Source organism: Saccostrea echinata, unplaced genomic scaffold (genome assembly GCF_033153115.1).
Source record: "Saccostrea echinata isolate AGI-Se365-2 ecotype Australia unplaced genomic scaffold, CSIRO_AGI_Sech_v1 ptg000001l, whole genome shotgun sequence".
Classification (NCBI taxonomy): Eukaryota; Metazoa; Mollusca; class Bivalvia; order Ostreida; family Ostreidae; genus Saccostrea; species Saccostrea echinata.
The window spans coordinates 39,089,997-39,100,394 of record NW_026889750.1 but is presented as its reverse complement, the minus strand read 5'-3'; the positions used below and the strand labels follow the sequence as shown (position 1 = coordinate 39,100,394).

The 10,398-nt window shown below is 34.2% G+C and overlaps 1 protein-coding gene across 1 annotated transcript; it reads right to left on the bottom strand.

The window, feature by feature from the left end:
• Positions 1-5,527: 5,527 nt before the first annotated feature.
• Positions 5,528-10,014, bottom strand: LOC133179186 (protein unc-93 homolog A-like). Its single transcript, XM_061313981.1, has 3 exons — positions 9,578-10,014; positions 7,551-7,818; positions 5,528-6,034 (listed from the first exon to the last, which is right to left on the bottom strand). Exons 1-3 carry the CDS (start codon positions 9,944-9,946, stop codon positions 5,766-5,768), a joined length of 906 nt encoding a protein of 301 aa, XP_061169965.1. The 5' UTR covers positions 9,947-10,014; the 3' UTR covers positions 5,528-5,765.
• Positions 10,015-10,398: the final 384 nt, after the last annotated feature.

Below are 10,398 nucleotides of genomic sequence, written 5' to 3'. Positions count from 1 at the left end.
TTTACATGCACATATTTTTTTTTCAGAGAGAGAGAGAGAGAGAGAGAGATAGCTCTGTGCACATATATAAGCATTTTTTTTTTATATAAGTGGTTTTTTAATCTGAATAACACCTTATAAAATGTTTTAACCATTTTAATTTTAATCCCTAGTTATTCATATTGATATACTCGATTAGACAAGCTCAGGGTGTATAGCGTCGATTTCCAAATGGGTGTTGGTTGGGGGGAGGGGGGTTAACCATACAGAGATAATTGACAAGCAAAAAGAAAATTCCGAATGAAAAGGCAACCGCTAATAATTCAAACTGAAAAAGAGACATCATCGTTGTTTGAATATAAATACCGGTAACAAGGGATGCTTGAACCTACGTTTAAATATTAAACAACAACAAAGAGGAGGGGAGGGGGCACACAGCTATACTAAATAAACACACAATAAAACGGAGGAGTGGGTACAAAAAATCTAAATTTTGTTTAAATAAAAAATTGAAATAATGGATTAAATGCATTAAAAAATATTAGTCCCTGAAAATAATATGAAATTGTTCTGGTAAAAGCCAGTTTGAAATGAACTTGCAACTTGTTTAGGAATTGAATACAGCTAAACAGATGTGGACTTTTTCCAAGAGCATTATACTTAGAGTTGAAGAAAATGAGAATTAAATCGACCGTGACTTTTTGCTTTAAAAATATGTATGAAACAGAACAAACAGTAGATTAAATAGTAGAGTAGGCTGTAAAGAAATTATTATTAAACTTCTGATAAATGTTTACATGGCAACACTGATTGAGAATAAAACAGTGATAGAAGAAAAAATGTACTATTACATATAACAAGTGGTTATGGATGTCATTCAAATGATATGAAAAAGTTCAAAATCATAAACCAAACACTAGTATGGAAACTGTACATTATGGGAAAAATAAAAATAAAAGCAACGTTGATGTTTTGAGCAAAAACAAAAAAAAAACAAAAACAAAAACAAAACAAAAAAAAAAAAAACAAATTAAAAAAAAAGAAGAAAAAAACAAACAAAAACACCCCCCCCCACCACCACCAAAACAAACAAACAAACAAACAAACAAACAAACAAACAAACAAACGAATAAACAAAAGAAGAATTGAGATTCGTTCAAAACTTTGATGACCGTGAAAAATGTAAGGAATCATTTTTTAAAATTGACTATTGAATTCGTGTATGTAATAATTAAGCTATGTTTAGCATTGAAATCTTGAACGTCAAGTTTCAACTCTGATATCTCGACACCCCGGATATCTCGACATTTTCTGAAAGTTCCGTTGAATTATACATGACTTTGAGGAAAAAGGATATACACACACCTTTCTGCCTTTAAAGGAAAAAAAAACGTTTTTAATCCTGTCCTGTGGTAACAGGCAAAAATACCCGTCATGTTCTGTAATTTCGAGATTCCACTTAGCCTTTGAAGAGAGTCGAGTAGAGCAGGAGAGTTTTGCACCGAAGTATGAAAAGCCTTAAGATGTCAGATTAGCTGATGTCACGGAGGAAGATGACTGCGTAAAAATATATTCCAGTCTTTCAAAATCTTCAGTTTCAATTTCAGATTTCGTCAAAATTGTAATGCAGCTGTATTTCACTTTGCTCAGAAAAGTCCAGCTATGTTAAATATGCATAATATAGAAAAGCTCCAAGAGCAGAACAACCATCTCTTTGATCAAACTCTACTTAAAAAAAAAAAAAAATAATTTTAGAACTTTCCGTAAATCTGAGTTGGAAACCAGACAATAAAATCTCTCGCGAGATTTTTTTTAATTCCAGGAATCCAGAAAGGTCATTATTTCAGATCAAGCGCAATGCTACAAGGAATTCTATTTTTCCTAGGATTGAAATTTCGAACTTTAGTAAGCTTAAACATGACACGTGACTGACGGCTATATTTCTATGTCCAGCAGGTGATAGTAAGTATATGGCAATATGATCGCGAATTTCCAATTCATTCCGACATTAAGACCGCGGAACATTTACTGTCAAGGTTTGGAAATACATGTATGCAGATTACGTCATTTTCATCTATTAGAGTCAAAACATTTGAGCGGGTAATTATAATAATTCAGCGCGGGCGTCTGGATTAAAATTCTAGTTCGAAATTCATTTTAAATTCACCTCAGCTACTCTTGTACGCACAGTGTTAGTGATAGATATAGAAGATAAATAATGCCAATTTCGAAATAATTAATGTAATATATTAATATATATTATGTAATAATTATATTATATAATAATATATATAAATCAGATTTTTCTGTCCAATGTTTTTTGTTTAAAAGAAATAATAAGAGGACGAACATTTGTTTCTTGAGAAGGGGGGGGGGGGTTAGATCTTAGAAATAAGCAGAAAGTTTTTGAGTTTGGACAGCCCATATCAGTGTCGTCTCGATCATCAAATATTTTAAGTGTAACAGATGGAAATGAGGTACATGTAAGCTGTATATTTCCAATCTTGCCAGTTAATGTCGTGCGGTCTTAGAAATCTATTTTAAAGAAACCAATTTCCTTAGTGTTTCATTTGAGATTACAGTTTCGGCCCTTTTAAGATATGATGTACGATTGCTGTGTCCAAGTGATAAGCGTCGATGATCGAGAGCACAGGTTAAAAAAAAAACCAGAAGACAGCTTTTGATATAACCTGATTTACTTGGGAAAAACTAAAAAATTGACTAATAGTTTCAATTTTCATGTATATGAAATAAACTTTCACAATCTTTTGAATCATTATGTGCCTCTTTTTTTATGTTTGTATTCCATACCTTGGAAGAAATTGATTTGTATGAACAACATGGTCGTAGGAACCCCCAATAATTGTGCCGATATTATAGTATCCCAACTGAAAATGTATGCTCCCCCCCCCCCAATGAAAATGCTTCCTACGGCCCTGAATAATAAAAACTTATTTAAAAATATTCTATCAACGTATTTTTAAAAAAAATTATATTAAAAAAATCCGCTTGGAAGTAGAAAAACAGACTTTTATGATTACTTTTTATGAACGGAATAAACTTAACCAAAAAACAAACAAACAAACAACTACCGTATTTTACACATCATGCATCTGAATCAATTTCCCGTTAGAATTCATCGGTGATACAGAAAATACTTGGAGTGTTATTATCTTCTCTTTTAAACAAAGTTGGAGGGGGAAAAAGTAAGGCGCTTGTGGATGTGGGTGGGTGGATGGTAGAGTGAATGCGTGCTTTTAACCGAAAGTAAAAATTTTTTTAATATCGAGATCGATTTGCTTTTTTGCGAGGGGATGGCCCACTTTACGCACAGACCCCTTGTTTGGGTTGGATTTCTTTTTTTCTCTATGGGGTATCTGCGATTTTTTTTTTTGGGGGGGGGTTTATGTTTCAAGTGCGCCTGCTTTATATCCATTTTTAATTGGGCTAGATTATAAAATATAAAAAGAATATTTTGTGTGAAATTGTTATATTTTTCGACTGAATATAAACCGTTCCCAGATCCTAAATGTCTAGATCCCCCTCCTCCTTAATTAATGGGTCTGCCTCTTAAAGTGTGAACTAAGGCGTCTTTTCTTAGGAATAATTACATACTAGCAGCTTAGAAAAAGATATCAAATATTTTCTCAAGTTTTTATGTGTCAAAACGATTAGGATTATTAAATAATTTTAAGAATGTTTAGAAAGTGAACTTGAATTGCTGAACGCGACATCAGTACGTTTTCTGTGACTAACGTCAACGTTGTTTTAAAGTGCCTTTCTAAAATGCGTATGAAATACTGAAAAAATCAGATATTTTTAAAAGTTATATATATTTGCACTCAGAAAGGGCCAGGCTATTTAAGGGCCCCTTTTCTCGTGACGGCAGTCATACATTTATAACATTTAGTAAAAATACTATTTGAAAAAGACTAAACGTCGCTTTTGGTATACATGTATGTAAAGAATTTCCTTGTGAATTCTAGCTACAGGATATATATAATATCTGCTAAATTTACTTTATGGGGATTAAAAATTATTGGAATGAATATGACTATATTATGCGCATTTTCCTTGAAAACTATGAACATCCTATTACCTTGCTTAAACAGGTGCTTGTTTCATTATCAATTTGACGCTTTTTTCTGAAGCAAATTATTTTACGTCTCAGTTGACGTCATAGTACGGCATTCATGACGTTATAAACGTAACTATATTCCGCGTCGAAAGGGTTAAAGCTTTTGTAAATGAAATTTTAAAGTCCTTATGACTTCGAACATACCGCTATTGATTTTGAGGGGTAAAAGGCCAAAGTCATAGAACAACTCTTATATTGCATTTAATGTTTTCCAGAGGACAACTTTCTTCTTCTCCTTTTGCTATGTAATTTGATACCAAAACTTCCTATAGCTATATGACGTGAAAAAAAATATTTTCAGATCAAAAGGTTCTAGGTCAGAAATTCATAATTATATTGTATAAAGTTGTTTTCAGATCATAATTTTAGTTCTCTTTAAGATTTTTAATACTTAACTCCGTATAATTCAGAAAAAACCCTTCATTTTGAGGTCAAAAGTCAAAGGTCAAGATCAGAAATTTATAAAAATATATCCAACTCCCTGTGACTTCGAGGAGACTACAATTGATTTTGAGGGTAAAAGGTCAAACTCAAAAATTCATATATTGCAAACATCGGTTTCCATGTAGCTTTTGCTATGAAATTTGATGCCATTACTTTCTATGACTTTAAGAAGACCGGGCGCCCGCGTGGCGCAGTGGTTAGAGCATTTGCCCTAGAGTCGCAGAGTAAGGAGTGGATCCCTACGTCGCGGGTTCGAATCCACTGTGACTCGGAGACCGGTCATTCGCGATCAGGTGAGACCTCATAAACCGAGATCCCGTGTCGCAGTAGGTACTTGCACGATAAAGATTCCTCACTGCTCAAATGCTGCAAGTGTAAAGGTCTAAATTTGCAGCCTCCACCGGCAAGTTGTGACGTCTCAATATACGTTAAAAATTACACAACAACAACAAACAAACAAACAAACTTAAAGAAGACCTAATTAAGAAAGACCCTCTTTTATTTTTAGACTAAAAGCGAATATTAAGTTCAATGCATCTGCATTCTGCCACTCGCTTATTCTATTCCTTAGCAGGGAATATAAATTGCCTGAATTTTCAATTCACATTTTGGTATAATGATGATGTTAGGTTTACTACAGTGTATGCTGATTTAATTCACGACTTTCCTCTTCGCTGGAAAATAGCGAACATGACTGATTTTAAAATAAACATTTATACAGAAATAAATCCACACAAACCATAGACTTTTCACATATTGCATCCTTTACAGGTTTTCCAAAAAAAAAAGGGGGGGGGTCCGGGAAAAAGTTTACAAGCAAGTGAAAAAAACTCTAAAATGTCCAAACTCTAAAATCCTATTTCATGTGTATAGGAAAGGGGGATATTCTCTAACTATTCGGTACAATTTTTTTTCTTCAAATGCTGAAATTTGCCCACAGCCACTAAAAGTGTGTGTGTGTGTGTGAGGGGGGGGGGTTGCAAGTAGCATCCAAATAAAAAAAAACTGCAGTAAATAACTATTCTCAGAAAAAAAGAGGGGTTGCGTACTACGAGCCTGCTTTAGAATAAATTCAAGAATTCTTTTAACCAATGTAATAAAGAACTGGCAGCTGAACTGAACTCCCTAAGAAAATAAGCGGAAATGAGATAAACAGCTGGTATTTTCACCAAATATACTTATTTCAAATAAAATTAAGCAATATTTAATCGTCAGACATCTTTAACTCTTTGTTGCTCTCATCCTCCTGCTCATCATTAATTTCAGGTTTGTTCTTTCTCAGTCTCAAACGTAATTCCAAGGCAACGTAGGTGGTCATAGAGAGGATACAGAGGGCGTAAATAATATACAACCTTGCACTTTCACAGAGGTAGTAAGCAAGGATTATAAATGCTGTGTTTCCTAATGATTTCCATGTAGCCAAGCTAGCGAACGCTGCATCTGTTTTCTTTGGGTACATAAATGACAGGAAAGCTAAAAGCAGAATAAAATCGTCTACTAGTACTTACAAAATAACATATAAAGTGACAGTAAAATAAAGAGCACTAAAATTGTTGATTTCAAAGGAGATTTGCGTTTCAATTTTGCTCGATAAGAATGTTTATTTCAAGCTGTGTTGAAATTTGATCACTTCTATAATTTAAGAAAGATTTAAAATCTTTCACATAAGTAATTTGAGTAAATATGTTGATGTGAGGTACAAGAATTCTTGACATCATCGAAATGTAATCACTGTCAGACTTACTACACACCACTCTGTTTTACCAACAAACCACTCTGTACTTACCACATGTCACTCTGTACTTACCATACACCACTCTGACTTAACACACACCACTGTGTACTTAGCTAAATACACACCACTCTGACAAACCACACACCACTGTGTACTAACACATATCACTCTGTACTTACCACACACCACTCTGACTTAACACACACCACTGTGTACTTAGCTAAATACACACCACTCTGACAAACCACACACCACTGTGTACTAACACATATCACTCTGTACTTACCACACACCACCCTGACTTAACACACACCACTGTGTACTAGCCACACACCACTCTGTACTAACCACACATCACTATGTACTTACCACACATCATTCTGTACTAACCACACATTACTCTGACCTACCACACATCCCTCTGTACTAACTACACACCACTCTTACTTATCACACACCACTTTGTTTTTACCACATACCACTATGTACTTACTACACACCACTCTGTACCAACCGCATACCACTCTACTTAGCACACATCATTCAGGACCAATTACACACCACTATTACTTACCAAACATCACTCTGTACTCATCACACACCACTCTGTCTTACCACACACCACTCTGACCTACCACACATCACTCTGTTCTAACTACACACCACTTTTACTTATCACACACCACTTTGTTTTTACCACATACCACTATGTACTTACTACACACCACTCTGTACCAACCGCATAGCACTCTACTTAGCACACATCATTCTGTACCAATTACACACCACTATTACTTACCAAACACCACTCTGACCTACCACACATCACTCTGTACTAACTATACACCAATTCTACTTATCACACACCACTTTGTTTTTACCACATACCACTATGTACTTACTACACATCACTCTGTACAGACTACAAACCACGCTATACGTACACACACCATTCCTTACTTATCTTACACTACTTACACTTACCACATACCAATCTTTACTTACCTCACACCTCTTCTTTCTGCCACACACCACTCTCTGTACTTACCACACACCATTCTGATTTACCACACACCACCCTCTGTACTAACTTCACACCTCTCTGAATTACCACACATTACTCTTACTTACCACACACCACTCTGTAGTTACCACATGCCACTTTTTACTTACTACTAACCAATCAGACTTACTACATACCACTCTTTACTCCCACACGCCACTCTAACTTATCACACACCACACTGTACTTACCACATAGCATTGTACTGAGTCCCCCCTCTAGCACTCCCTGTATGGAAATAAACCCCATCATTTGGGGCAGTTCATCGTTTACCGGTGTCCATATCAAGAAAACTACATGCGTTATAGTGATTCCAATTATCAAAGAAGTCACTACATACTTTCTGCTGATAAAATTTGCCAATCGTGGAAGGAAAATGGAAGAAACTCCGCTTAAGAGTCCATGCAGAGCCATTGAAAATCCGACAAATTGTACACCAAAGGGACAGCTTATATAGGCCTGAAAGAACGTAACCCATTAGTCTCAAATAATCATTACATGGAAGTTCTGTTTGTAACTTTTGCCATGTTATCGTTACATGTCATATTTAACATTGCCGGAAACAATTCACACTGAAACCAACACAAGAAAAAGAAGATACATTATGGTTCAGAGAATCATAAGGCATTGCATAATCATGATAACTGTGTCATTAATTAGTCTAAAACTAATCATAAGATGTAATGGTTAAGTTATTTATCATAAATTCAAATTAATAATAATTAGGGATGTGAATTTTGTCAATAATTCATATTCGAATATTCAATGAAAGTATTCGAATATATTCGAATATTCGATAAAATAAATAAAATTTGTTTAATTTATACATGCATCATCCTACTCTCATGAAAGGTTTAGCGTAGGTATACTTATATTGAAGTAAAATTGTATGAAGACTTCTGTAGGTGTACAATAAGAAATTTCATTTGATATTTGTCAATGTTTGAAATAAATAATTGATTTCAATGTAGAAAAGTACAATTTTAACAAATGAAACATGTGTATTTATAGTAGCTCCAACTGAGGAACCAGTCATTTTACCAAAGGCAAGATATAGTCGTAACGGTGTACTGTTCAGATTTCAATACGTGTAGTATACAATTATCTGCCTAATAAGAGATATGATTATAATCTTTGATACAATGTTTAAACAAATATTTCCATAGACAATTTTCCTATGTAATTAACTAATTTCCCGATAATGAATATAAAATTTTGGATTATGTACAACCCGAGAAAATCAAGTAATTTACATAATTATTCTGAAATTGAGCAATATTAATAACAGACTAATTCTATCGAACATTCCTTCAATGATCAATTAAATTTATTTTGAAAAGTATACGCTTCGCGTCTTTTAGACATTCTAAGAAGGTTTTCATTTTGTTGTCCTCGATTCTAGATCCGATAGTATCTAACTAATAAAAACTATGAAAGTACGTTTTGTATTATACGTAAAGCATTATTGTACAATTCTTTAACACCTTACTCAAATCAAAATAACTGTAATTTAGCATACCTATAAGATAAGAAAGTAGTGAAAGAAATCAGGCGATCGAAATTGAAACAGGGATAATGCCATTATTCCAGCACTGTTCTAATCAAAATTTATTAATCACAGTACTTCTTTTTATGAAATCTGAAAAACACCGAATATTTGAATCTTAAATTCATATTCGAATATCAACTCATCGAATGAATATTCGAATGTTCGAATATTCGTTGCCATCCCTAATAATAATGAATGTGTACTGTACAATGTAACTACACGTTATGTGCAAAATGTTTAAAAACAAAAAAACAAAACAAAAAAACTTAGTCCTCCCTTTGTAGACTAGTTCTTTCTCCGCTCTCAAGGGTTTAACTTTCACTCTGATTAAATAAACATTTCTTTAACTTCTATGACCAATCAATCAATAAATTATAATAATAAAAAAATAAAATAGAAATAGATAAAAAAAAAAAAAAATCAAGAAATTTAAAAGGAAAATGCTTTCATCAAATTAACAACCTTTAAATATTTAAGTAGGGTTTTGGATCACAATATGTTGGTGTCCATTCTTTCAGTAATCATCTCTGTGATTTATTGTTGCAGTGGAGCAGCGTACATTGCATTTTCTTACCGCACAAGCTGAGAACTACATGTAAGACCTGAAAACCTCCGTATACATAGTAATTAAAGCATTAATTTGAATTATATTCTCGTATATATATACACCTTGGAGACGCCAATCCAACGGAAGGTTTCCACAGATGACAACAACACAATGGACGGAATAAAAAGAATCATCTCTACTTCTGTGTTCACTCGGAGACAAAAACAGGTGGCGGATAACATCTTTCTGATGACGCTGTTGTTTGTGGACGTTACGGTGGTTGGAAGTGGCGGTAGTAAGAAAATGCATAACAGTAAACCAATAATGCTGAATGTTACAAATACAGACATGAGTATTTTGACCGTCAGTGGATCTGGTAAGGAGAACTGTATCTCAGTTACTGAGTGTTCTGGACATAAATCTGCACCACATACTTTAATATTGCCAGACTCTGATGCATTAGTGGTCGTTTCATTGTAATGTCCTTGCATTAAAATAATGGAAGAAAGCGAGTTTCCTAAGAGTCTAGGAAATGCAAAACTGAAGAAAAATATACCATGGAATTTGCCAAATATTTCCTTCAATGGAACATTTTGGGTTTGAGAGAACGATATTGCACAATTTGATATATACATTCCTTGTGTAGTCCATATTGGACCGGAAGTTATTCCAACAAAGGCGGACGCCGGAAGCAACGTCCAGAACACTGGATGAAGATTGCTAGCAGTATACACTACATGGGCTATAAATCCTAATATCAAACAACCCTTGGGGGACAAAACCTGGATGAATGAAGGGGCAAAAAATGACGATAGAATAAAGCATGCGTATACAACTGACAAAGAGATCACCCCTCGTCCTCCCTCGTTGTTCAGTGTACTCTGTAAATTTTGAATGCCAATAAATCCACTGAATATCACCACAAAAATTATTGATAAAATTC

Coding starts and splice junctions, on each gene's coding strand:
- LOC133179186 (XM_061313981.1), bottom strand. CDS start 9,946: ATGCAAGGACATTACAATGAAACGACCACTAATGCATCAGAGTCTGGC. Junction 7,819..9,577: donor GTTGGATTGGCGTCTCCAAG/GTGTATATATAT, acceptor ACGTTCTTTCAG/GCCTATATAAGCTGTCCCTT. Junction 6,035..7,550: donor ACTCAGTACAATGCTATGTG/GTAAGTACAGTG, acceptor TTCTGCTTTTAG/CTTTCCTGTCATTTATGTAC.